Consider the following 25,091-nt stretch of genomic DNA (forward strand, 5'->3'; position numbering starts at 1 on the left):
ATTTTTTGATGTTATTTTTATTGACGAGAAAACTTTTCTTTTTTGCGCGTTCAAATCGCGTTCTTGCCTTTTCGCAATTGTGTATTTCCTTTCTTCTTCTTTTCACAGGTAATTATTTTGTATTTCTTTTCTCCAAACTTCAAATTCAGCCATGGGAATCAAAGGACTCAAGCAGGTTATTGCCGACCGTGCACCGCTGGCGCTCCGCTCGGTTGAAATGAAGCATCTCGTGGGGCGCAAGGTGGCGATTGATGCGTCGACGTCGCTCTACCAGTTCCTTGTCGCTGTGCGTAATGAGGGTCAGAACCTGACAACAGCGGACGGCAGCACAACAAGTCACTTGATCGGACTTTTATACCGCACAGTCAACATGGTGGAGACAGGCTTGAAACCCTTATACGTGTTTGACGGAAAGCCACCAACAATGAAGGGTGGGGAGCTGGCCAAGCGAAAGGAGAAAAGGGATTTGGCACAGGAGAGTTTGAAGGTTGCCGAGGAGGAGGGCAACGCTGACGAGATGCTTAAGCAGATGAAGCGGTTGACAAAGGTGACACCCGAGATCAACGAGCAGGCCAAGCGGTTGCTCACGCTCATGGGTATTCCACACACGACGGCGCCATGCGAAGCTGAGGCTGAGTGCGCAGCCCTGGCCAAGGCAGGCAAGGTGTGGGCGGCGGCCTCGCAGGATATGGACACCCTGCTGTTTGGCGCACCCGTGCTGCTGCGCAATCTGACTGCACCCGCAGCCCGCAAGCTGCCTATTGAGGAGATCCGCCTGGACGAAGTCCTGAAGGGCCTTGACTTTTCGCTGGACCAGCTCATCGATATGGGGATCCTGCTAGGCTGCGACTACTGTGACTCGATCCGCGGTGTCGGCCCAAAGTCTGGGTACGAGTATATTCGCGAACACAAGACCATCGAAGAGACAATCAAGGTTGACAAGGTGGCCAAGGGCGTGCCTGAGGACTGGCCCTTCGAGGGTGCTCGCGGGTTGTTCACTCAGGCAGACGTGTCCGATTGTTCGGCCGATTTTGTCTGGGAGAAGCCCAATACCGAGGGCCTGGTGCAGTTCCTCGTGCACGAGATGGAGTTCAATGAGCAGCGCGTGCGCTCGGCTGCCGCCAAGCTGGAAAAGGCCGTCGGCAAGGGCCAGCAGGTGCGCATTGACTCCTTCTTCAAGGTCACTGCCAAGCGCGCGACTCCGATGAAGCCCGCTGCAACCGCTGCCACTACAAAAGACGCTGCCAAGCGCAAGGGCTCAGCGGCTGCCAGCACTGCCAAAAAGGCGCGCAAGTAAATAAGTAAAACAAGTTTCTATTATTATATACATGACATTGCATCTCGCGGTCTGTGCCAAACATCCGAAACTCGCAATTTCCAAAAGGCGACTTGCTGGTGTGTGCGTTTACGCACGTGTACAGCTTTATTAGCTAGCACTTTTTTTTAGCGCTGGGAATTTATTTTTTCTCTTTATTTTAGGTGACGCATTATCGGGATCAGCGATATGTGGTCACCCCCCGTTTTGCAAACGCCCCCAATAATTAGGACTTTCGGCCAGGTGTGACTCAAATGGTTCAGCCTCTTGCCGTCAGCGCTCTGTTTAGGCAGGTCGATGCGCCTCTATAGCAGTGATAAAAATTTTTATAAAGGGGTGCCAGCTCCGAATACCTCCGAAACAAGAAACGTAATCCAAAGCAAACATTCCTTGCGAGCTCAAAAAATTACAATTCTTCCTCCGCCTTTATTGGCAGGCCCGCTCGCTCACCCGTTTCCACATCTCTCATCTCTGCTTCTGATTGTTTTCCATCTTTTTTGTGTACTATATTACATACCTTAAAAAACCCACACATACATAATAGCCCATTCAGCCATGGCATCCACCTCTTCCGCATTCCACAAGGCCGGCGATGACCTCCGCATCGCTGGTTACGACCCTCTTATCCCTCCCAACATTCTGCAGATGGAGCACCCTCTGAGCGCGCGGTCCGAGGACGTGATCGCCAGCGGCCGTAAGCAGGCCTCAGACATTCTGCGCCGCAAGGACGACCGGCTGATTGTTGTTGTCGGCCCCTGCTCCATCCATGATCCCGAGGCTGCTCTGGACTACTGCAAGAATCTGATTGTCCTGGCCGACGAGCTGAAGGACGACCTGTGCATCATCATGCGCGTGTACTTTGAGAAGCCCCGCACGACCGTCGGATGGAAGGGTCTGATTAACGACCCCGACCTCAACGATACTTTCCAGATTAACAAGGGCCTGCACGTCGCGCGCGATCTTCTGTGCAAGATCACCGACTTGGGCATGCCCGCCGGCTGCGAGCTCCTGGACACCATCTCACCGCAATTCTTGGGCGATCTGTTCTCGTGGGGCGCCATTGGTGCGCGCACCACTGAGTCGCAACTCCACCGCGAGCTGGCTTCCGGCGTGTCGTTCCCTGTGGGTTTCAAGAACGGTACCGATGGCAATGCCACCATTGCGGTCGACGCTATCCGCTCGGCCAGCCACCCCCACCATTTCTTGGGTGTCACCAAGAGCGGTCTGGCTGCCATCACCGTTACCCGCGGAAACCCCATGTGCCATATCATTCTTCGTGGCGGCAACAGCGGACCCAACTACGAGTCCCAGTGGGTTTCCAAGATCTCCGAGCAGATCAAGAAGGCCAAGGTCGTCGACAACATCATGATTGACTGCAGCCACGGCAACTCGAGCAAGGACCACCGTAACCAGCCCAAGGTCTCCAGCGACATCTCCAAGCAGGTTGCTGCTGGCAACCAGTCCATTATCGGTGTCATGATCGAGAGCAACATCAACGAGGGCCGCCAGGATATCCCCTTGGAGGAGAACGGTGGCTCCAAGGCCCTCAAGTACGGCCAGAGCATCACCGATGCTTGCGTCAACTGGGAGCAGACCATCCCGATGCTCCAGGAGCTTGCCCAGGCTGTGCGCGACAGACGCAGCGCTGCTGCCTCGAACTAGATTTCTCCCCTTTTTTGTTTGTGAAAGTGCATCGACTGATTTGCGTGATCTTAATTTTGTACTGACCTTAATTTTGTACTGTCATGTGAAAATACCAGTTTCTGTATCAAACAGGTATGATAGCGACAATCCAAACATTTTTATGCTTATTCAAAACCCATTTTCGATTTATTTGTTATGCAAGTAAGAAATAGTATTGAATTGGATTCAAGTCATAATATTACATTTTAAAAGCTGTAAGCATATAGACAACAGTGGATATATGGAATGGGGGAATGTTGGATATTTGGGAACGATCGCCGGCCAGCAATTCGCAGAGCGGTGGCGAGTGGCAAAAACCTCAACAATTGTTGGTGTTTCAAAAGAGAAAAGTCGACGGTGGAAAATTTAAAACAATGAATTTTTCCCTTGTATTCCTCTGTTGAATTATATATATTTTACAATGGCTTCAGCTATTTCTCTGCCACATCTGACGGTAATAAAGCTTGAATGGCACGCAGAAGGCATCCTGGTGATGTCATTTAACCGTCCACAGTACATGAACTCGTTGTCCCGTGCGTCGTGCACTGAATGGAAGCAGGTGATGGAGCTGGTCCACCAAACACCATCCATCCGTGTGCTTGTCATTACAGGTAGCGGCCGCGCCTACTCTGCTGGCCAAGAGCTCCCCACACCCAAGCAGAATGCTTCCGGAGAAGAAGAGAACGAGAGATTACGTGCAAATATCGAGCTCTCACGCCAGTTGACCAAGCTTCTGATCACCTCGCCCGTCCCGATCATAGCCGCAGTAAACGGACCGGCCATCGGCTACGGCTGCACTTCGCTGGCGCTCTGTGACTTGGTCATTTCGGTAGAGCAGGCTGTGTTTCGCACACCCTTTGCAGAACTGGCATTATGCGCTGAAGGGTGTAGTTCGGTAACTTTCCCCAGAATTCTTGGCCCGATGGTCGCAAACGCCATGCTTTTGTTCTGCAGGGCTATGAGCGCAAAGGAAATGCACCAAAGAGGTTTTGTTGACAGACTGGTAAAGTCTGAAGATTTGATGCCTGTCACTATGGGCGTGGCAAAAGAGCTGGCGAGCCGCTCGCAGGCAGCTATAAGTGCTTCTCGATCATTGTTGCGCCACCAAGAGTTGGTTGATGAGTTGGTTCGGGTGAACGATAGGGAAATGGACGAGATTTACAAGCGTGCTACGTCAGCGGATTCGAAGCAGGCTATTGCTGCTATTCTCAAACGTATGCAATCTAAGGGTGCTCGCCCAAAGATGTAGCTAGTAATTTTAAAATCTTTATTGTGCCTGTTGCAGTAGTAATATTATCCTTTGCTTAACAACTTTGCTTTTTTTGCGTGATATGTTTTGCACATTTGAAAAAATGTTTGCATGCCAAATGCGATTCCAGCCACCCAGTTTACTGTTTCAACAAATACATACCGTTTTTTTCAAAGTTTCAAGGCAGATTTCCGCCATACATTGAACAATAATAGAACAGCTTGCAGTTATCAATTTTTATTTTGAATTCAATGTTTTCTGAGGGATAGAATAAAACATACGTACAGATATGCTGGTTTTTGGTTCTGTATTTTCAATATCCATAGTTTAAACACCCAACATTTTGCATATTATTATAAACATAAAACAATGAACAAGCCCTATGCCATTGTCAGCAAAATAGGAGCTATGCGCTCAACGCCAGCAGCTATAGTCGCATTTACATGCTTGTCCTTACTTGTAGATAACATTGCATATTCAATTGCGTTTGCTTTTCTGCCACACGTATTCGATGACATGAAGTTAGCGTCAGAATCGCAGCTGGGCATTGTTACAACGTTGTATGGTGTTGGCACATTTATAACAAGCATTATATCCGGCATCGTCAGTGACAAAATGGGTCGTCGCAAACCATTAATGCTCATTGGCGCGGTTGGCTACGGGATTAGCGGGATTGTGTTGTTCTTTTCGCACAAGTTTTGGCATATTCTCGTATACAAGCTGGTCAACGGATTGGCGTCCGGGTGCATTTATCCACTATCCATTGCTATTATTGGTGATGTCTATCCGCAGAAGCTGCTTGGACTAAAAATGTCATTTATTCAAGTGTTTGGGAATTTAGGATACATGGTTGGTAAGTGAGGTTGATATGTGAAAAAATCAGGTTGCGGCATTTAAATGTTCATTTTAACATTTTATATTTGCTTTTGTTGCCTTTGTTTCTTAGGACCCCTTATTGGTGGTGCGTTGTATGACAAGGTGGGCGTTCATGGATCGGCGACACTATTAAGTAAGAATTTAAAAGATAAAATTAATGTAATTGAAATTGAAATTGTAGTTGAAAGGTCATAAAATATTATAATTAAAAATTTTATTTATTTAGTGCTGGCCAGTGGTTTCTTATCCTTTGTACTTGCATTTGGAATCAAGGACCCGCTTACAATACGCGCAGAAATTCTGGGGCATCATACAGTCAGCGTAGTGCACGAAAAGCTCGACCTGGATGGGTACTCGGACGTTCCAAGCGCCCGACATAAGTCCTATTCCGATTCTCCAGTTCCAGTCAACATGCCATTATGGAAGCTAATTTGCCAGTGGCAAGTCTTGTCCGCATCGGTTGTAACCCTGACCATGGGCATGCTCTTGGGGTCTTTGGATAGCATCCAACCAATGCGAGCCAAGGACAAATTTCACGCATCCGCTTCAAAAAACGGACTCCTCTTTGTGACAAACGGTGTAATTTCACTAGTCTTATCTACCCCCGTAGGATGCGCAGTCGACTGGCTAATCGGCAGATACGGCGAGAGAACGCGCATGTGGATAGTATTGACGGGGCTCATATTGACTGGCAGCGCGGTTATCGCGATGGGATTCAGCTCGTCGTTTGATATGATATTGGGAATTCAAGCGTGGTTAAGCATTTCGTTACTTCTGGTCAATATCCCGGTGATGAGCAGTTTTGGCGACTTTGTCAATGCACTGGGTCTTAACTCGATGGCACAAAGTTATTGTCTTTACAATGCGGCCTGGGCTATGGCATTGATGGGTGCACCGCCGTTGGCTACTTTTTTGTACACGCAGCTCGGATACAAGGCCATGTTATCCGGTGTGCTGGTCGGGCTGATTATACTGTGCACTGTTCTGGTTCTTGGGGGATCTATTTGGCAAAAATACCGCCTGCTAGCTCACAGATCCACGAGTTGAAATGTACACGCACCGTTCTTTTTTATTTTATAATCAATATAATTACATATTGCAAAAAAACCATATAGATTCAAAGTACACCCTGGTTAATCCTGCTTTGGAGACACTGTTTCTTCAGCAAGCACAGCCTTGATCTTGGCCAAAATGCGCGGCGTGACCCAGAGCAAGCTGAACGCAATAACGACAACCAAAACGGCAATAAGCTTGATCGCCTGGATCGGAAGCCCCAGAACGTGCTTCTCGAGCACAAACACATAAGGTACACGGCGGTCCTCCATTCTGGGAACCACCGACACACCGGAATACGACGCCGTCACCTTGGCGTACATGGTCAACCTCGCGCCATTAGTCAATGTATTCGGAATGCCCCGGCTTTCCAACGAATTTGCATCAAACGCGTCCACAGCCACACCGTGCAATTTTGCCATTTGACCAATGGTGAATATCTCAATAGTAAAGTCCGTAGGCATGGTCGCCGCATACGATACGCGCAGCTCGTAGGATTCGTTCGACTCTAGGTCTGCCAAACAGTACCACCGCTCTCTGTCCTGGCGGGTTGAGTTTACGCTCTGCAGGCTGGCAATCAGCTCGGTTCCAGTCGATGTGTATGGCGATGATAGTAGAACTTGTCTAGGGATTAGCCGTGATAGCTGCTGTTTTATCTCCGACTGGTGCACATGGAACTGGCTGTCTGTATTGATAGCAGGAGGTCTAAAGTGTCGAATTTCAGTGTTGCCGAACACACCAGGACAAATCAGAAATAGTACCAGAGCTGCTGTTAATAACAGCCGCGTGGAATAACGGGAATTCATAAATGAGAGTTTGGAAAATAAGAGCGGTGACGAATTTGCAAATTTATAAGAAAAAAGAGAAGAAAAGAAAAAAGTGTGCATTCTACGTCGCCTGCCCACCTAGGCACAGTTGCTGATTTAAGTGCCCACAACCAACCAACAACCGCGCGAGCGACAACCTCAAAAAAACAGCTGCGCGCCCACGGGAGATCTTGCAATTCTTTTTTAAAAGGAAAGCCGCACAAATGCTGTGTACGCCTTCTATATTCTCACCCCAACCATACACCACCCAATCTCAGCATATAGCAACGCAGGCTAAAACCCCCTATTCAACCCAAACTACTCTCAAACATGCAAGTCGTGGCTCTGGTAAGCGGCGGCAAGGATAGCTCCTACAACATGGTCAAGTGCGTCGAAAACGGCCACGAGATCGTCGCACTGGCGCACATCCACCCGCCACTCGACTCTGAAAAGGACGAGCTCGACAGCTACATGTATCAGACAGTCGGTTCCAGTGGCATAAAGACCATCGCCGAATGCATGGAGCTTCCTCTCTATCTCCAAGAAACCAAGGGCGCAGCCATCAGGCAGACCCTGGAATACGAGCAGACGGCGGATGATGAAACCGAGGATCTCTTTACCCTGCTGACCGAGGTCAAAAAGAACCACCCGGAGGTTCTCGGTGTCTCTGTCGGCGCCATTTTCTCCCGCTACCAGTCCAATCGCGTCCAGCACGTGTGCGACCGTCTCGGGCTCACCATGCTGGCGTATCTCTGGCAGCGCGACCAGGCGGAGCTCCTCCACGAGATGGTTGAGAACGGCATCGACGCCATTCTTATCAAGGTGGCGTCGCTCGGACTCGATCGGTGCGATCTTGGCATGACGCTGGCGCAGATGGAGCCTAAGCTTTTGGCTTTAGAGAAAAAGTACGGCGTGCATGTTTGCGGCGAGGGCGGCGAGTACGAGTCGTTTACTTTGGATTGCCCGCTGTATAAGCGCCGCATTGTGCTGGATGAGGTTGACGTCGTCATGCACTCGGACGACGCGTTTTCGCCGGTGCTCTACTTGAGCATCAAGAAGGCGCATACTGAGCCAAAGTGATAAAATGGAAAGAGGAGTCAAGAATGTTGCGAATATTTGAAAATTCTTGTTATAAAATTTTTTACTGCGAAATACCCCTTTTTAAACTTTTAAATGTGGAGACGATAGCAAAGTGATGTTTTTAGCACCAACAATTATTTGTCTGGTCAGGAACTGGCCAGCACTTGCTTCAGCTGCGTTCGCACTTGTTGCTTTTTCAGTACTAGCAACGCATTTTCATTCCTGTATATTTTATTCGTTTGTCTATAATTTATTCTCCCTACTTATTGATAGCTCGCGCCGCAAACAACCCTTTTGTCACAATACACTCTGCCCAAGCTAATGGTGTCGCTTCCAGGGTCCACCTCTGTGTGGTGGTACGGCCGTGCCATCCGCCTATATTTCCTGTTAAGCTTTATGATATCCGCGCTATGGATAGTCAAGGTCCTGTACATAGACTCGAGCAGCCTCGGCATGCCATTCATGCAATCCGGCCCGCCCAATTCCAACAGCGAAACAGCCGCTGCTGCTGCTGCTGCCGTGCCCAGCTACCACCGCTACACGTTTGTCGACGAGTCTTCACTTCAGCTGCCCGAGCCCGCACGCGAGTACACACTGGCATACACCGACCACATCTACTGCCTGAACCAGAAGAACCGGCTCGGGCGCAAAGGCCGGATGAGCGAGCTCTTTAGGTACATGCACCTGAACGTGCAAATATTCGACAAGTCGCAAGCCACCCACATGGATATCTGGCGCGACATGATCAACCGCGGCTACGAGCGTGCGCTCGTCCTCGAAGATGACATCGACTTTGAAGTGGACGCGGTCTCGGTCATCGGCAAGGCAATCAACGCGCTGAATGCAACCTCGGCAAATTGGGACATTCTCCATATTGGCCATTGCTCCGCGGAGGAAGGCCGCGGAAAAGCGAAAACCGCGTTTGATCGGGTGCACAGGTCTGTGCATCCGTTTTGCACCTCCGGGTATGTGCTTAGCCGCAACGGCGCGCAGAAACTGTTTGCGTACTTTGTGAAGAACTCTCGGCAGTCGCGCGCGCTTGATGTACAGATAGTGGCGCTGATTAAGCGCAAAATGCTGAGTGCATTTTCTGTGCATCCGCCGGTTGTTTACCAGAGGCGCGACTTGTATCCGACTGATGATGGCGTGGAGCTCAAGGTTTTCAAGCTGTTCAAGAACTCAGCTTGGGATGAGGCCAGAGAGTTTGTGCCTCGGCTGGCTAATTGGGCCGATCCGCTGGATGTCGAGTTTGTGGACCCTGCATACAAGCAGATCCCCAGCTGGATGGAGGACACAAAGACGATCAAATAAAATTTTACTTCATTTCTTGTCTTTTTTTGCTTTATTTTGTTTAAAATATTCTATTAATACAAAAAATTAAATGTTGATTTGTATATGAGCGGCATGGCCACTCTCGTTCAGCAGCATACACGACGCAAGCGAGGGCAACGCCGCCCGACGAGCGCTGCCGGCTGAACCAACCACCAGGCTCCCGCCCAGCGGCTGCGTAGGGCACTGAACCAGCTTCCACCCAAGTCCCACGCTAACAGAAGCCAGCGACCGCTCGAGGGACCCAAGCTCAAAAACCTCAACAGTACCGCGCTTCCCAGCATAAACCACAATAAACATCCGCCGCCGGCGTTGGCTAACCCGATCATCACCATGTGCAGTGTCACTGGTCTCATCCGGGGACTCGGTCTCAAGCCACGCACATTGGCTTCCACGGAGTCCCTTGAGCATATGGATAATTTCGCAACTCTCCAGATCAAAAACTAGCACTCGGCCGAGAGAATCAGTCAACGTTGCCAGGCTGTACTGCGCGGGTGCCAGCGATATATTGAGTACTTTGCGCGGGCTGTCGCGCACAGCAAATGCACACGGTACTAGGGTGCCCGGATCGCTTGTGCCTGCTGCTCCATGACTGGTCGAGTCCGGGGTCCTCGATGACGGCTGTGAGCTGGACCGCCAAAAATACGACTTTGCAATGCTGAGCACTGCGCCGGTGACTCTGGCCGCCATCTTGCCGGCAATATCGACTGCAGAAAACGACATTGCTGCGTCCTCGTTGGTCATGAAAACCCCAAATGCCGCATCGCCATGCTGCGGAGCAACGAGAAAGCGCGCTGTGGCATCTGAAAGCAATGGACTCGATGTCATTGTTGCTTTGGCCAGCGACGCCAGCGGGTCTCTATGTGCTGATGGCCCGTAGCTGACTGCATCAGAAACCAATGGTGTGTTCAAATCAAACGCCCATTTCTTGTACTGGAACATCGGCTCGTCAGACTCTGCTGACGATGCTTCGTTCAAGCATAGCCGGAGCGCCAAGTAAAGTGACTTGCCATCAATGCTCACCATTGTCCCGTCGGTATATGTCAAACACACTTCTTCGGCGTCATCAACAGCTGAGCTCACACCATGATTATTGACGCTGTTGCCGCTCCCACTGCTGTTACTCGTCATGTATCTCATTTCACCGGATTCCTGGGCACTGTTCGCCTGCGACGGCATCCGCAGGCGAATGCGTATCAACGCCTGCGGATGAAACTGGTGAGTCGTGAGCAAGTGCCCATAGAGAGAGAATATGCGCAAGTAGCCACTGGAATACCCCACAACAACGCATAAAGACTGACCCCTGCTCTGCTTCTGGTGACCATGCGGTGTGTACACGCTCATGCAATACAGCGCCGTAACTGACTCTCCTGGAAACGCAGCGTCGCTGCCCACAGACACCAGGCGGTAATTCATCGGGGCGTCGTCCTCAGGGCGCTCCAACAGCATGTACCGGTCGTCGTGCGCAACAGCCAAGTGACTGCTGTCCATTGACAGCGCGTAAATGGAGCGCGCCAACTCTCTCTTAAACAAATGATTTGGACTCAAAGATGTGTCCGTGTAGCTGGTGTTTGTAGTGGTAGTGGTGGCACTGCTGTCGTCACCGTCGTCGGAGTCCCGGTGATAAGAGTTGCTGCTGTTGTTTGCGTCGCCAAATAGCAGGCGCAGAAGTGCCAGAGGTATTCGTGCGCCGTGTATTACCGACAGCTTTCCATTCTTTGCTGTGTATGTGTGCTGGGCGGCGCCGCTCATTTGAAGTAAAAAAATTTCAATTGGTTTAGCAAAAATGGGTGGGGAAAAAATAACACGCCAAAATCCTGGCAAGCCGCATTTTTCGGTGTTTAAATACAATTTATACAAATTAACTTGAGTATGGGCAGCCTGCATGTTTTTGGTGTTGAACATTCATTACTGTCGCGGATATAGTCCGAATAGTTCCATTTATCTCTGTGAAGCGGGCACGCAATTAAATAATTTATACTAAAACACATACGGGCACTTTTAAGTTTACAATTTAGACCAGATGCGATGTGGACCACCGCAGATAACAATAGCCTTCAAAACCACAAAGCTACACGCAGCAAGGAAAAGGCTGGTTGCTCCCCAAATGGTTATTCCTGCGAACGAGCTATTAGGCCGATCGAGATGCTGATAGATAGCGCCTTGCGACGGGTTTCCAATGAGAACACCAATAGAGTTCCACGCGTTCATAATTCCCATCGCCGTGGGAACCTTCTGCACCCCAAACATCTCTGCTATCATGAGCGGGGCTACGGAGACGTAGCTTACAGAAATGGCCCCATATATGATTGCAAGTGCAATATATGCTGCCATGCTTTTAATAGCCAACATGGCAACCAGAATAAGCACGCTACACAATGTGTACGAGATAAAAATGCTGTTGATGGAGCCAAAGGCTATGGATGCGTATGATGATACTATTCTACCTACAGTGCTGCCTGCGCTCAGGTATATAGCCAACTTGTTTGACGCTTTTCTGACTGACCAAGCATCAATGCTGCTGTTGGGAGATAAGACCAAATCATATATATCCCGGCGTGGACAAACAGTCCAGCTATGCCAATAACTATCAGCCGGGTATCCTTAGCAATAATCATAAAGTCCACACCTTCTCTGGGAATTGGCACCCGCCTTTTGTAAAAGCTAGCCGCTGTTCCACTCATACAAAAGGCCATTAGGGCAAGCACTCGGAGAGTCCAGTTGTATCCAACCGCCTCCATCAGTCTCTGTGCGATTTCAGATACAATCATACCGCCAACTCCAGTTCCTGCAACGGTAATACCAATTGCCAGCGATCGGTTCTTTTTGTGCCATTGGGACGTGAGAGAAATTGATGGCGAGTATATGAAACCAGCGCCTATACCATACATAACCCCCTGGGTGGGCACAAACTGCCATACCGTACTTGTGAAAGATGCGAGCATCAATGCGACGCTGCAAATAAACGAGCCCGCTAATGAGATTAAGCGAAATACAAGCTTGTCTGTAAGTGGTCCAGTGAATATGGATACACTGAGCATGCAAAAAACCATTGTGGTACCAATCCAAGAAATGTCTGCAGCAGATATTTCGGGGGCAGATAAAGTTGATATAGTAGGTGGAAAATATACCAAAGCTGTTATTGATCCCAATTATGACTATCATGTTTAAAGTAGCACATACAAGAATAGCCCATGAATACGCGGAGTCGACTAGGGCATATTCAACCATATCATTTGTGTTTGCTAACTTGCCCAAGGGGTTCGAGGTAAACTCAACTAGTGATTGTGTCTGTATGGACACCTCAAATGATATATCGTTAAAAGACGTATTTTTCAGCTCAATATCTTGCTTATCGAAATCATTGTCAGCGGATTCCAAATGGATAGAATCCCGTTTTCTTGAGATATTATTATCCTGTGATAGCATATGCAATAAAAATGCAATGTTTAATAGACCGGTTTGTTTTAATTCTATAAAATAATTTATAGAATATATGAATGAATGTTAAAGCATGCAAAATAATGGCAGTACATATACACAATTAATAACTTGTGTGATATTCAATTGTTATAAGGTATACCAAAATAACTGGATACTTTTTTTAAGTGTTCCGGAAAAAAATAAATTGACAGAAAGCCTCAAGTAGTACATTTGCAATTGGTTTGCAGTTGTACAAAATAGCCATTTTCCAGTTCATCTGGTGACTTGGATTGGGTTTACACGTTGCCACAATAATTTAATTTAATTAATACACATACGATACTCAGTGCAAATTAGCACTGATTGATTTTCGATTGTCAGATGCCTTGTCGCTGTGGAATTGAGGCATTGGTGTAAAAATTATCTACTACAAATAGCCATACAAAAAGCTATATAAACAGCACGTGAGCATGTGTAGCGAGCTTTGTAATTTTTTGGATTGTCCCTAGGAAAGCACTTGATGTCGGCTTAAGAGGCGTTGCAATTGTACACATATTAGCAAGTGTGTATTTACATAAATTGTAAATGATATACTTTAAAATATTGAGCATCTTATATTTGTAGCTAATTGAAAGTTTGAAGTGGCTGAATATAATACTTCCATTTTATTCTCTAAATCAATTCGTTGCAATGTCTAGTCAACTAATCCCAGCTTGAATAGCGTTTTATTCCAAAAAGGAAACAGCTTGAAATATTAATTTACAAATTGAAAGCATCTAAAAAGCCTTTGAAATTAATATCAAGGATATATACGGACAATTTTTTATAACGGTAATTGTCATGATGATATAAAAGTCCTAGCATAATGGTCGACCAGTTAAACCCAGTCAGCTTTTAACACATCAGAAGCTCCAACAAGTGCTGCGCATGTCTGCCCAACAGAAACCGCCTTTTAAAAACTGAGCACCCCATTCCCTGACGCTGTAGCCTAATAATGTCCCAGCAGCAAACTGACACCATACAGCATAATGAATCTAATATACATGTCCAAAACTTGATTCCCCCTGCGCTGAAAACAGCTGCAAACAAACAAACACAATGGACTGGGCAATAGATGCAATAATAATAACATGCAATATTTTTATGGCGCCTTACACAACCTGCTCGTTATTGGTGAAAATGTGAACCCACATCTCAGGCGACCAGAATATGGCGACTATGCTTAAAGCCGCACTCATCAGCCTGAGGGACAGCAAAACAGTGGAAAATATTTTAGTACTGCAAACTGAACCATGTCCAATAATAAGTTGCTGTTAAGTATGTGTATAAAAAGGCATCAGAAAAGAGTACACTGTTATTAATATTGCAAATACACAAGGTGACCGCATATTGTTTTTACACAATTTTTGACTATTGCAATATTATGTGCTTTGACGATAATAGCTTGCAATTCTTCTTACATTCATTCAAATTGTTTAGAAGCATTTTTTAGTGTGTGTGGCAACTTTACAAAGTGGCCCGTGTTCAACTAAATATGTGTACTAATGGAAAAGGCGTGTTAACACATTTTGTAATGGGATCTGAATCTGTCGATAAAATATAACAATTGAAGACTATTACAGAAAAGGCACATATTGCTCAAATATACAATGCTTTTTATCACCATTGTTTTTTGGTACAATCCCTAAGAGCAAGCTAGAAACAAAGCAAATAAGCTGGACTGATTTAACGCAGATATTGCTAAAAAGTTGAGCTGCTGGCATTTGTCCTTAAATGATTTGTTCACTGCTACTGCTTTTAAGATTGCATCATGTTGCAAAAAATAGGGTCAAATTTTATTGACCCAGTCGCGTTACCTCCCCAAAAACAAAGTGCTCAGCAGTGTTTCTTCTTTGAACCCACGTTTTATCAAATTCTGCATGAATATAAATATTTTTAATAGATACATAATTCGAATATTTTGGTCACCATGTTCTTGGACTCGAAGCTAAACAGCATCCCGGCTATCAAAAAGATTCGGCGCTCGCCGACAACAATCTGGGTCGTATCATCGCTGTTTCTTTGTATTGATACATTCATCTACGCGCTGCCCATGGCCAATTTACCAGAAATTCTCCAAACGAGAATGCACGTTTCAACATCATCTAACGGCACCGTGACAGCCATGTTTGGGGTTGGAGCCGCTGTAAGCGCGCTAATTGCTGGATTTGTCAGCGATCGTTTCCACACACGAAGGACTCTGCAGATTCTGGCCTCGGTTTTTTACATCGTGTCAGGAACAGTATTTTACTTTGTCGGAAATTACTACCAACTGCTTCTTTTCAGGCTGATTGACGGCCTCGCGGCTGGGGTTTCGTGCACAATGCTATACACAACAGTGGGTGACGTCTACTCGGCGGGTCTTTTGGGCTTTAAGGTGGCCATCATTTATTTTTGCAACAACATCGGGTATACTATCGGGCCAATTTGTGGGCAAAAGCTTTTTGAAATCGGCGGAATTCCTGGCACAGCAGCTATGGTTATAGCACTAGGCCTTCTGGAGCTGCTTCTGCTGCTTACCATTGTCGACGACTCCTTAAAAATCAAACAGTATGTGGTTTCTCGCGAGGCCCGGCTCCCAGAAAGCATACTAAACAACTATACTGCTCTTTCACCGCTTGATTCAGGGGTAGATGCGGGCCGCACCGACAAAGACGACACAGCCAAACAACTTCTCTCTGAATCCGAATCACCAAAAGTTAACATCAACCCAAACCAGGATAGCAAGCCCGACACACCGCTTTGGAAGTTTATGCTTAGACTCCCCGTAGTCGCATCAACGTTGTCGATCATTGCAAGTATTGGAATACAGTGCACTCTTGATACGCTGATACCGCTTCACCTGATTGACAAGTTTCAGCGTTCTGACAGCGGTGGCATCACATTTGTGATTTACGGGTTGGCACTGACCGTATTTGTGCCTGTAGTTGGAAAGCTCAATAACTGGCTTATTAAGCGGTGCGGGGAGCAGATGCGCTATTATATAATGGCTTCCGGTTCATTGGTTACATTATTGGCAGTTTTGATAATGGCACTGGCCAGCACGTACACAGTATTGATGGTTGGATATGTTGTATTGGCATTCAGCAATTTGTGCATGTACATTCCTGCACAAAGCGCATACGGGGACCTGGTTAACTACGCAAAGGCAGATTTAATGGCGCAGTGCTACTCTCTGTCTATCATTGCTTGGGCGGTGTCTGCAATCGTCTTTACGCAAATTGGCACCGCATTGTATTCAACTGTAGGGTTTACTAAAGCAATTGTTATAATTGCTGTATTTTCATGTACGCTGTGTGCATGCATATGCTTGGCATATCCACTACGTAATTGCAAAACCACAGAAAATACATAAAAAAAGCATACCTTTGGCTGTTTAAATTTTTCATCGACTATTTGGGGAAAAATTCTTATGTATTAGGTTTTTGTGATGTCAATGGCATAGTAAAAAATGAGTAGGGGGCGTGCTTGTTGTCGTTGCCATGCTTGTACGTACATGTTGGTCATTATTTTTATTTGCATGAGGCGCACATAGAAATAGAATGAAATGTTTCAAAATTGAAAACATTTTGCAAAAAAAATTGTAAACTCCCAAATGTAATATATGCCTAGTTTGGACAGTCGTAGAATGCATTCACAAGACCGAAAGGGCCTTTTTGAACATCAGTTGGCTCTTTCCTTTTTAGCCGTTGACACATTATTGCGTAATATAATTGTTTTATTTTAATTGAACGTGGAAACACCTATTGGCAAATTGAATTGAACTATAGCCAAAATATACATCTCTAATATCCTTATTTATTTGTTTTGGCTAGCCAGCGCATCAGCTTTTATTCATCTTGATTGATAAAGTGCCAATATAACGCCATCCGGGAGGATGCTTAGCATGCATCTACTATATATTGTTTTTTTTATAACAATCCAATTTTTTTAGTTCGGATAATATAAAACAGGCACTTTAATCTTGCACCTTATTTTTGTTATCGTTTTGACATTTATCATCTAGAACATCAGCAGTAGTGTATCCTTAAACATCTTTCTCTACTATTCATTACTACTATTTTTGAGTGGGGAGGGACATAGTTTTTAGTACTTTATTTCCCTTTTATATTATATTTGTTTGGCTGTCAAACAAAACAATTCTATTTAGTGCTCACCAACTTTGGTTTTACAGGCACATATTGCAGAGCCTCTAAATTATTTATTTTTAATTAACTTGCTTTCTATTTTGATTATTTACTTTTGTTTTTCCATCTATATCACAATATTGTATTATTTATTTTTAAAATGAAAACACCACCTATATTGCACAATATCAGGAGCCGACCTGCAACTATTTGGGCGACATCATCAGTTATTGGGCTGGTCAACCGCCTCATCTACACCCTGACCATCGCATGCATTCCCGATATTTTGCAAGAATCCATGAACTTGCCGCGGGCCAACAACGGTATAATAACAACAGCATTTGGAGTTGGAGGGCTAATTGCAGGCTCCACAATAGGCTATATTAGCGACCACACGCAGAACAGACGGACACCCCAGCTTGTTGCAGCACTTTTGTATGTGGTCGCCGGGCTGATATTTTTCTTCACTGACCGTTTTTACCAGATTGTCATCTTTCGGGTTGTTTTGGGCGCGGCTTCGAGTATCGCCGACACAATGCTTTTCACCACTGTTGCCGATGTATACCCAGCGAATCTACTCGGGTTCAAGATGTCTGTAATATTTGTGTTTGACAATATCGGAAATATGGTGGGTCCAATTATTGGAGGCAAAGTGTACGAGACGATGGGGGTTCGTGGGATCGGCATTATTACCTTGGTATTGGGTGTTGCCGAGGTGCTGATGATTTTGATATTTGTGCGAAACTCGCTTGATATCCGTCAGTCAGTGACAATGTTTTCAACAGAAACAGAAGTGTCAAATTTGTCCGAGATACAAACTGCCCAGTCGACCATAGTGCCGACGCAGTCCAGCATCGGGAGCATGGTGGAGATCAACTCGGTCATAAATAAATCCAACAATATAGAGGCAACGCCTAGATACTCGATGCACGAGGGAACGCTGACTAGATCCCAGCAGGGAGCAAGCATGCAGCTCTGGCGTCTGCTCCTGACATTGCCGGTTCTTGGCCCCACAGTATCAATATTTGTCGCAGCCGGCATGCAAAGCGTCATTGAAACCATATTCCCGTTGCGCCTCTTTGACAAATTTGGGTACTCCCCAGGCATCATCGGCATGGCCTTCCTCATCGTCGGCGGCATACTAATACTGACAATGCCCCTTGTCGGCTGGTTAAGTGACTTTCTTGTTTCACGATACGGTGAGCGCGCCCGGTACTACAACATATCCGTCGGTGTCCTACTCATGCTCCTATCGCTTATTGCCATGGCTGTTGCCAAAAATTACACGATGCACGTTTTTGGGTATGCAATGTTTGGCATTATGTCGATGGTCGTTATGGTGCCGGCTCAGAGCGCCTTTGGTGACTTTATTAATGCTTCTGAGTCCCAGGCAATGGCACAGTGCTACTCTTTGGCGTGGATCGCCGAGGGGCTGGCTAATATTTCTTTGCCGCCGATTGCGTCTGCGCTGTATGCTGCTATTGGGTTTTCGCCGATGCTGATATCGATGGGCTCTGTGCTGTGCACGGTCTGCGTTCTGGTGGTTCTGGCGCTCCCATTGAGGATATTTTGGAGGAGGCGGATAATTCAGTATTAACTTGCTATAGTGTTATTGTAGAATGGTTGTTTACAATTATTTAGTATTCTAGTTTGGTTTTTTTGAGTAGAAGTTATCATCACCCGCTCGCTTCACTCTCTGATTACTCAAACTGCTAATTGAGGATGGGTTCGAACATGTTGAGAATAAGTGGTGTTAACACCACCAGAATATGGAGAAAAAAAACGTAGAAAAAAGGATTGGCTATTGAGCCGCATCTTCGGTTCTGCGCCGCCTGGGCTCTTGCTCGTCTGATGGCAAACAATAGGCATAGGTCAAATTCTGCACATATTTGTCCCAATCGTCTTTTTTCACCGATCGTGCGAACCAAGCAGGAACCCCCCTCCCTCCCCCCAATCCCTTGCCGAAGAAATTGAAGATAATGGGCATGTTCGCAATATCTCTGTTCCAAAAAGGGCCCTCGGATTTCAGGCACTGTTTCTTCCCCTGGGTGGGCTGCAACATCCACAGGAGGGGAACACAAGGATAAATGGATAGAGAAACGAAGAAATGGTGCGACATTCCTGTTATAAATTTAGTACGAAGTAAAACTGCAAATAAAAAATAGTCAATGCTGGCTTACATCACATGGCTTCTCCCAACACCGACTGGGTATGGACAAGTAACATATATTGAAATGACGTGAATTTTACCTATCAACTTGCCAATATTGTTTATCTTACAGCACAAAAGCTTAGTTTTTCCCCCACAATTTTGTACATATCGAATACTTTAATATCCATTATTTTTACACAATCGACACGATGCGCAAAACAACTGGTCTGAAGATGGGATTGAATGTGCGCAAGCCAACAGCAGCAGCAACACTCTCCACAAACAACCCTTTGGACAACAACAAGTCCACAAGCAACACCAAAAAATCAGTATTCTCCACAGAAGATTCCTCCGCACAAGCACCTGTCTCCGCGTCCACGCATATTGGGCCCAAATCACGAGCCTCCGAGCAATTAGCGCAAGAGCTCACATCCACCAACCCATCCGTGTACGCTTACGACGAGCTCTACGACAGCATCAACGATGCACGCAACCGGATCAAAAATGCGCGCAAAACGGATGATTTGCGGCCCAGGTATATGGATAAAATACTTGAAACCGCAAAGCAGAGACAGGTGCAGCACGAGGTGGTTAGGGAGAAGATTTTGGAGAAGGAGAGGCTGAGGGAGGGGGAGGTTTACGCAGACAAGGAGGTTTTTGTCACAAAGGGGTATAAGGAGCAGAAGGAGCAAAGGCAGAAGCTGGTGGAGGAGGAAGAGAAGCGCGAGAGGGAGGAAGAAGATAAGGCATGTCGCAATGGGGCTGGTGTTGGTGCTGGTGATGATAAGGGGATTGCGCTGGCGGCTGGGTTTTATCGAGGATTCTTGGAGCAGATGGACAGGGAAGATGTCAGCAAGCTGGTTAGACAAACCACACCAGTGGCTCGCGAGCCATCCACCGGCGATACTCAAAGTAGCTCACAGGATGGCGAAAAAGAGCTTGGTGCCGGGCTGAATCTGGGCAAAAGTACCAATACGGGCAGAAGCTCGTACACAGTCGATTTGCAATCTGCCAGCACGTACCAGCGGTTTCGCGAAAGCACGCGCGATTCGAATAATACGTATAGGCCTCAACAACGCAGACAGAGTCAGGGGCATGGCGGAGCGTCGTTGCAGAGGGAGCTCGATGAGCAGAGTAGGATGGCGGCTGGAAGGCAGGAGCAGGAGCAGCAGGCGTTGGTCAGAAAGTATGCTCGCCGCAATGATCCTGCTGCTGTGGAGGCTGCCAGGCAGAGGTACTTTGAGCGCGTGCGGGCTCGTCAGCAGCAACAACAGCAGTGTTGAAAATTGAGACTTGTTTATAATAAAATAATTGAGCAATACATCATCAACCCATTATCGATATTCGGCCTGCATATTCGTTTGGCGAACTGCAAAAAAAATTGTAGGTGCATTGTCTCAGAACCACAAAAACTCGTTTGAATCCATACCTCCAGCTCTCTTTTACAACCAAAATATCTGTTTTTTTGTTTTATACTTGTTAAACACGCATCAGCCCAACCCAGTCCAGCCCACCCAAACTAAACAAAAGCAAAAGCAAAAAATGAAAGTCGTTCCGCTTGGTGCCGGCCAAGACGTCGGTCGCTCATGCGTTCTCGTGACGCTAGGCAACAAGACCATTATGTTTGACTGCGGTATGCACATGGGCTATAACGACGAGCGCCGATTCCCAGACTTCAACTACATAACAACCGAGGGGGACTTCACCTCGCGCATCGACGCTGTCGTCATCACGCACTTCCACCTAGACCACTGCGGCGCACTCCCACACTTCACCGAGCAGCGTGGATACCACGGGCCCATCTACATGACGCCGCCGACAAAGGCCATCTGCCCGATCCTCCTTGAGGACTACCGCAAGATCACCGTTGAGCGCAAGGGCGAGACCAACTTTTTCACATCCCAACATATAAAGGACTGCATGAAAAAAGTTGTCCCACTGCATTTGCACGAGACTGTCTGGGTGGACGACGAGCTGGAGCTCAGGGCGTATTATGCCGGGCATGTACTCGGTGCAGCCATGGTTTATGCGCGTTGCGGGAATGAGAGCGTGGTGTATACGGGTGACTACAACATGACGCCAGATCGGCACCTGGGCGCAGCATGGATTGACAAGGTGCGACCCGATGTGCTGATCACTGAGACCACCTATGGAACCACCATCCGGGACTCTAAGCGCAGCAGAGAGCGCGACTTTTTGGAAAAGGTGCATAGCTGCGTTATGCGCGGCGGCAAGGTGCTGATTCCGTGTTTTGCGCTTGGTCGCGCGCAGGAGCTGTGCATTCTCATCGACACGTATTGGGAGCGCATGGGGCTGACCGTGCCCGTGTATTTTTCGGCCGGATTGACGGAAAAGGCCAACCGCTTCTACAAGCTGTTTATTAATTGGACGAACCAGAAGGTCAAGGAGTCCTTTGTTGACCGCAACCCATTTGACTTCAAGTACATAAAGGCGTGGAACCGCGAGTATGCGGATTTACCCGGTCCCATGGTGTTGTTTGCCACCCCCGGGATGTTGCACATTGGTACGTCTCTGGAGGTGTTCCGCAAGTGGGCGCCAGATGAGCGCAATATGCTTATTATGCCCGGCTACTGTGTCGCCGGCACTGTGGGTGCTAAGGTGCTGAGCGGAATGAAGGTCGTTGATATCGACGCGTACTCGCAGGTGCACGTCAATATCGATGTGCAAAACCTGTCCTTTTCGGCCCATGCCGACGCCAAGGGTATCATGGAGTTGATCCGACAGGCATCCCCGCGCAACGTAGTTTTGGTGCACGGTGAGAAGAGCCGTATGTCGTTTTTAAAATCCAAAATCATGGGCGAGTTTGGCTGCCCCTGCTATGACCCGGCGAACGGCGAGCTTTTGGAGATAGAGACTGGCAGGGATGTGCGCGCCCTGATGTCTGATCAGCTGTTCCAGGCGGCGTGGGCCAAGGAGCAGGAGAAGAGAGTTGATACTGCGCCTATCGTTGACTTGCCTGTCCAGGGCGTGCTCTTGCTGGGAGAGGGCAAGAGACTGACAAGGCTTTTGGACCCGTCGGAGTTTGACCTTGATGAACTCCCCTTGGTCGTGCCCACGACAGCAACGGCAGCAGCGGCGAATGAGACGCCGGCGGGAGGGAACAGTGAGATGGCGGATGGCCATGGCCATGGTGTCAATGTTGGTGATGGCGAGCAGCCAGCGGACGTTAGGTTCAGTACGCGCAGAGTTTTTGATGGATCCGCGCTAGTTTCTCGCCTGGGATTGGATGCGCAGACGGATATGGATGCGTCAGTTGCGGCGTTGGCCGCTGTGCGTGAGTTGTTGGTGATTGATTCGAGAATTACGCTGGATGCTTCATTCACTGATGCAGTTGCTGATGCTGCTGGCGGGAATCAGAGAGTGGTTCGGGTTGGCAGGAGTGTGGAGGTCGCGGCACCTGCGCCTTCGGAGGAATGCGAGTTGCCTGTGCTGGTCATTTCCTGGGCATGGGACGAGGAAGAACTGGCAACCCAGGTGTTGGCTATAATGAACAGAGTCCTTGGCTGAGACTGAGACTGAGACTGAAATAATAATATTGAAAGTAGAAGAAAAGTAGAAGAAAAAAAGTAATGTTTCTTCAATGTTGTGTATTTGAAATTAATTGAAAAGTTTAAATAGATAGGTATAGAGATGTAAATAATTTTTTTATTGAATCACCCGGTGAGTGGGATGATGGGCAGTCCGATCAATCCTACAATATCGTTGGAATCCAGGGTAGTGGTCTGCGACAGCGGCTCATAAATAGGCGTTGGCACCATATCATTAGGCAGCGACACTCTCTTGACACTAATCAAGCTCATGATAAAACCTATATCCATGCCACCGGCAAGCTGACCGAGATCACCCAAATCAGACAGATTCAAATTGGACAAATCGGGCAAAGGATAATTTGCCAAATCATCAAAAGTGATTCCGGCACGGCTCATCAGCTGCTCGATATATGCAAACTCCGTCATACTGGCGGGATTAAAAGATGGCAAGCTAGTGGAAGGCAGGGAGATGTCCGTGAGGGCAATGCCGGCGACGGTCATGTCGGGGAGGTGCATGGTGGCAAGGTTAAGGCCTGGGAGTTCCATGTTGGGCAATGGAAAGGGCAGTTTAACGCCATTGTTGAGAATCATTTGGAGCCCCATGGAGATCATTGGCCCGGGGAAACCGCTGCCTTGGTTGGCCCCAGCATTGGAGATTGTAGTGGGGTTTAGTTCAGTGAACTCATCATCGGTGTCGTCAATGGTAATGCTTCCCTCATCTTTGGTGTCGTCTTCAGAACTTGGTGGTTCATCGTCGCTGGAGGGCTCATCGATAACCAAGTCGTCATTGTCGTCGGTGGTACTGATGGTGGATTCTACAAGAATCAGGTTCTCAGTGGTGGCAATAACATCGGCAGATGTGGTGGGCTCTTCTGAAGTGGTCGCATCCTGGCTAGATGTAGTGACGTCCTCGGGAGTATTCAGTGCTTCAGATGTAGCAGGTGCTTCAGATGTAGCCGGTGCTTCAGATGTAGCCAGTGCTTCAGATGTAGCCGGTGCTTCAGATGTAGCCGGTGCTTCAGATGTAGCCGGTGCTTCAGATGTAGCCGGTGCTTCAGATGTAGCAGGTTCTTCGGATGTAGCAGGCTCATTAGAGGTGGCTGTAGATTCTTCTGGCGTAGTGGACTCATCAGAGGTGGTCAAAACAACTTCAGTTGTTGAAAAGCTTCCGTCCGGTAAAGTGGCGGTGGAATAATCCGGAATTAGAGTGATGTTTCCTGTATCTGGCGATGACGGCGTCAAAATCCCTGATGTAACCTCTGATGTAGCCTCTGAAGTAACCCCACTGGTGGTCGAATACCCGCCGGCATCTCCAGTAGTCACCACCGCTGACGATTCCACTCCCGCATCCTGCCCTTGCTCTGGCCATCCACAGACCATTGACTCCCCAGGATTCTTCACACAAACAGTTCCAGACGCACATGGGAAATAAACGTAATTTCCAGCCAGACATCTCAAATAATAATTATATTTAGCACTGCTTCCAGGGCAAACATACTCGTCAAGCGGGGATACGACATTGCAGGGGGCTCCAATTTCAAATTGACTGCTGGAGGGAGCAAAATTGGGGGTTGCCGGGTGGCCGCAGATGATGGTGGAACCTTGGGTGTAGCATATGGTACCGGGACCGCAGGTTTTTTGAACTTGCTGGTTGTTTATGTCGCAGTGCTGGAATTGGGGACCTTGGCCACTGGGTAGGTTGCATTTGTAGGACCCGGCATTGCATTGATTGGGTTCTATATCTCCTCCTAATACTAGGCTGCTGGTTAGTAGGAGTATGGTGGAGATGTATATGGATACTTTCGGAACAGTCATATTTTTTTTTCCTTTTTTTATAAATGTTAAAATAAGTGTAGTAAAAAAAAAGTTAAAAGTATAAAGCAGTTAATGGAAGAATAAAATATATGTGTTTAGGCGTATATTGCTTAATGTTGATGTATTTTTTATCTCTCTCTCTCTCTCCATCTCTTTTTTTGGAATTGAAAAAAGGATATCTGTAGATGTGTAATTTCTTCTTGCTGGAAATAAAAAAACCCGTGAAAGAAAATAATTAATATACGGAATAAAGCCGTAACCGGCAATATAATTGACATGTTAATCTAAACCACACATGCATGTATGCATGCCTTATCTATTATGATTCCGGTGATATGGCTTGTTTATCGTTGCATAAAAACACATCCGAGATTTAATCAAGAAAACAAGGAATAAATCTTTTTAAATTTTTTGTTTCATGACTTTTTTTTATTTTATATATATATATTTCCCCCTAGCATGTGTGTCAGGAGGGTAAAAAGGGTTAATCGCTGGGGAAAAGGGCGTGTGGCTATTTTCACGTTCATGAAGAAATCCAAAAGAAAAACTTGTGGAGACAAGATAAAATAATCACAGGTAATTTTTTTTTGGTT

At 47.1% G+C, this 25,091-nt stretch overlaps 16 protein-coding genes across 16 annotated transcripts; 10 read left to right on the top strand and 6 right to left on the bottom strand.

Annotated features, from left to right (window-relative positions):
* On the top strand, positions 1 to 1,454 carry BX661DRAFT_179807 (flap endonuclease 1-like protein). The gene has a single exon (XM_051535317.1). The coding sequence runs from the start codon at positions 152 to 154 to the stop codon at positions 1,295 to 1,297; it is 1,146 nt and encodes a 381-aa protein (XP_051393183.1). The 5' UTR covers positions 1 to 151; the 3' UTR covers positions 1,298 to 1,454.
* BX661DRAFT_179808 (uncharacterized protein) lies at positions 1,439 to 3,388 on the top strand. Its single transcript, XM_051535318.1, has one exon. It carries the CDS (start codon positions 1,871 to 1,873, stop codon positions 2,975 to 2,977), a length of 1,107 nt encoding a protein of 368 aa, XP_051393184.1. The 5' UTR covers positions 1,439 to 1,870; the 3' UTR covers positions 2,978 to 3,388.
* On the top strand, positions 3,389 to 4,313 carry BX661DRAFT_179809 (ClpP/crotonase-like domain-containing protein). Its single transcript, XM_051535319.1, has one exon. The coding sequence runs from the start codon at positions 3,420 to 3,422 to the stop codon at positions 4,245 to 4,247; it is 828 nt and encodes a 275-aa protein (XP_051393185.1). The 5' UTR covers positions 3,389 to 3,419; the 3' UTR covers positions 4,248 to 4,313.
* Positions 4,314 to 4,553: 240 nt separating this feature from the next.
* BX661DRAFT_219297 (major facilitator superfamily domain-containing protein) lies at positions 4,554 to 5,318 on the top strand (the record flags this gene model as incomplete). The annotated part of the gene is made up of 3 exons (XM_051538814.1): positions 4,554 to 5,100; positions 5,194 to 5,256; positions 5,305 to 5,318. Exons 1-3 carry the CDS (start codon positions 4,617 to 4,619, stop codon positions 5,316 to 5,318), a joined length of 561 nt encoding a protein of 186 aa, XP_051393186.1. The 5' UTR covers positions 4,554 to 4,616.
* Positions 5,319 to 5,354: 36 nt separating this feature from the next.
* On the top strand, positions 5,355 to 6,190 carry BX661DRAFT_179811 (uncharacterized protein). The gene has a single exon (XM_051535320.1). It carries the CDS (start codon positions 5,535 to 5,537, stop codon positions 6,168 to 6,170), a length of 636 nt encoding a protein of 211 aa, XP_051393187.1. The 5' UTR covers positions 5,355 to 5,534; the 3' UTR covers positions 6,171 to 6,190.
* Positions 6,178 to 7,050, bottom strand: BX661DRAFT_179812 (uncharacterized protein). Its single transcript, XM_051535321.1, has one exon. The coding sequence runs from the start codon at positions 6,980 to 6,982 to the stop codon at positions 6,257 to 6,259; it is 726 nt and encodes a 241-aa protein (XP_051393188.1). The 5' UTR covers positions 6,983 to 7,050; the 3' UTR covers positions 6,178 to 6,256.
* On the top strand, positions 7,051 to 8,184 carry BX661DRAFT_179813 (uncharacterized protein). Its single transcript, XM_051535322.1, has one exon. It carries the CDS (start codon positions 7,313 to 7,315, stop codon positions 8,060 to 8,062), a length of 750 nt encoding a protein of 249 aa, XP_051393189.1. The 5' UTR covers positions 7,051 to 7,312; the 3' UTR covers positions 8,063 to 8,184.
* A 106-nt stretch (positions 8,185 to 8,290) lies between these two features.
* On the top strand, positions 8,291 to 9,381 carry BX661DRAFT_179814 (uncharacterized protein). Its single transcript, XM_051535323.1, has one exon. The coding sequence runs from the start codon at positions 8,384 to 8,386 to the stop codon at positions 9,371 to 9,373; it is 990 nt and encodes a 329-aa protein (XP_051393190.1). The 5' UTR covers positions 8,291 to 8,383; the 3' UTR covers positions 9,374 to 9,381.
* Positions 9,382 to 9,385: 4 nt separating this feature from the next.
* Positions 9,386 to 11,182, bottom strand: BX661DRAFT_179815 (Rab3 GTPase-activating protein regulatory subunit N-terminus-domain-containing protein). The gene has a single exon (XM_051535324.1). The coding sequence runs from the start codon at positions 11,141 to 11,143 to the stop codon at positions 9,440 to 9,442; it is 1,704 nt and encodes a 567-aa protein (XP_051393191.1). The 5' UTR covers positions 11,144 to 11,182; the 3' UTR covers positions 9,386 to 9,439.
* Positions 11,183 to 11,398: 216 nt separating this feature from the next.
* BX661DRAFT_141886 (major facilitator superfamily domain-containing protein) lies at positions 11,399 to 12,471 on the bottom strand (the record flags this gene model as incomplete). Its single annotated transcript, XM_051532910.1, has 2 exons — positions 11,399 to 11,994; positions 12,021 to 12,471. Coding segments are annotated over 2 exons (1,047 nt in total), but the record flags the coding sequence as incomplete, so codon positions are not given.
* A 2,297-nt stretch (positions 12,472 to 14,768) lies between these two features.
* On the top strand, positions 14,769 to 18,579 carry BX661DRAFT_223549 (major facilitator superfamily domain-containing protein; the record flags this gene model as incomplete). The annotated part of the gene is made up of 2 exons (XM_051538879.1): positions 14,769 to 15,811; positions 17,173 to 18,579. The coding sequence occupies exons 1-2, from the start codon at positions 14,784 to 14,786 to the stop codon at positions 18,575 to 18,577; spliced, it is 2,433 nt and encodes an 810-aa protein (XP_051393193.1). The 5' UTR covers positions 14,769 to 14,783.
* Positions 18,580 to 19,264: 685 nt separating this feature from the next.
* Positions 19,265 to 20,448, top strand: BX661DRAFT_179819 (coiled-coil domain-containing protein 55-domain containing protein). Its single transcript, XM_051535325.1, has one exon. The coding sequence runs from the start codon at positions 19,342 to 19,344 to the stop codon at positions 20,413 to 20,415; it is 1,074 nt and encodes a 357-aa protein (XP_051393194.1). The 5' UTR covers positions 19,265 to 19,341; the 3' UTR covers positions 20,416 to 20,448.
* Positions 20,449 to 20,520: 72 nt separating this feature from the next.
* On the top strand, positions 20,521 to 22,739 carry BX661DRAFT_179820 (beta-lactamase-like protein). Its single transcript, XM_051535326.1, has one exon. The coding sequence runs from the start codon at positions 20,675 to 20,677 to the stop codon at positions 22,658 to 22,660; it is 1,986 nt and encodes a 661-aa protein (XP_051393195.1). The 5' UTR covers positions 20,521 to 20,674; the 3' UTR covers positions 22,661 to 22,739.
* Positions 22,615 to 23,719, bottom strand: BX661DRAFT_179821 (uncharacterized protein). Its single transcript, XM_051535327.1, has one exon. The coding sequence runs from the start codon at positions 23,293 to 23,295 to the stop codon at positions 22,807 to 22,809; it is 489 nt and encodes a 162-aa protein (XP_051393196.1). The 5' UTR covers positions 23,296 to 23,719; the 3' UTR covers positions 22,615 to 22,806.
* Positions 23,608 to 23,820, bottom strand: BX661DRAFT_134827 (uncharacterized protein; the record flags this gene model as incomplete). Its single annotated transcript, XM_051532643.1, has 1 exon — positions 23,608 to 23,820. A coding segment is annotated over one exon (213 nt), but the record flags the coding sequence as incomplete, so codon positions are not given.
* Positions 23,618 to 24,556, bottom strand: BX661DRAFT_179822 (uncharacterized protein). Its single transcript, XM_051535328.1, has one exon. The coding sequence runs from the start codon at positions 24,134 to 24,136 to the stop codon at positions 23,834 to 23,836; it is 303 nt and encodes a 100-aa protein (XP_051393198.1). The 5' UTR covers positions 24,137 to 24,556; the 3' UTR covers positions 23,618 to 23,833.
* Positions 24,557 to 25,091: the final 535 nt, after the last annotated feature.

The sequence above is a fragment of the Kickxella alabastrina genome (genome assembly GCF_025024165.1).
Source record: "Kickxella alabastrina strain RSA 675 chromosome Unknown BX661scaffold_6, whole genome shotgun sequence".
Classification (NCBI taxonomy): Eukaryota; Fungi; Kickxellomycota; class Kickxellomycetes; order Kickxellales; family Kickxellaceae; genus Kickxella; species Kickxella alabastrina.

Bases quoted from the DNA above. Each gene is read 5' to 3' on its own strand.
- BX661DRAFT_179807 (XM_051535317.1), top strand. From the start codon at position 152: ATGGGAATCAAAGGACTCAAGCAGGTTATTGCCGACCGTGCACCGCTG.
- BX661DRAFT_179808 (XM_051535318.1), top strand. From the start codon at position 1,871: ATGGCATCCACCTCTTCCGCATTCCACAAGGCCGGCGATGACCTCCGC.
- BX661DRAFT_179809 (XM_051535319.1), top strand. From the start codon at position 3,420: ATGGCTTCAGCTATTTCTCTGCCACATCTGACGGTAATAAAGCTTGAA.
- BX661DRAFT_179811 (XM_051535320.1), top strand. From the start codon at position 5,535: ATGCCATTATGGAAGCTAATTTGCCAGTGGCAAGTCTTGTCCGCATCG.
- BX661DRAFT_179812 (XM_051535321.1), bottom strand. From the start codon at position 6,982: ATGAATTCCCGTTATTCCACGCGGCTGTTATTAACAGCAGCTCTGGTA.
- BX661DRAFT_179813 (XM_051535322.1), top strand. From the start codon at position 7,313: ATGCAAGTCGTGGCTCTGGTAAGCGGCGGCAAGGATAGCTCCTACAAC.
- BX661DRAFT_179814 (XM_051535323.1), top strand. From the start codon at position 8,384: ATGGTGTCGCTTCCAGGGTCCACCTCTGTGTGGTGGTACGGCCGTGCC.
- BX661DRAFT_179815 (XM_051535324.1), bottom strand. From the start codon at position 11,143: ATGAGCGGCGCCGCCCAGCACACATACACAGCAAAGAATGGAAAGCTG.
- BX661DRAFT_179819 (XM_051535325.1), top strand. From the start codon at position 19,342: ATGCGCAAAACAACTGGTCTGAAGATGGGATTGAATGTGCGCAAGCCA.
- BX661DRAFT_179820 (XM_051535326.1), top strand. From the start codon at position 20,675: ATGAAAGTCGTTCCGCTTGGTGCCGGCCAAGACGTCGGTCGCTCATGC.
- BX661DRAFT_179821 (XM_051535327.1), bottom strand. From the start codon at position 23,295: ATGATCTCCATGGGGCTCCAAATGATTCTCAACAATGGCGTTAAACTG.
- BX661DRAFT_179822 (XM_051535328.1), bottom strand. From the start codon at position 24,136: ATGTCTGGCTGGAAATTACGTTTATTTCCCATGTGCGTCTGGAACTGT.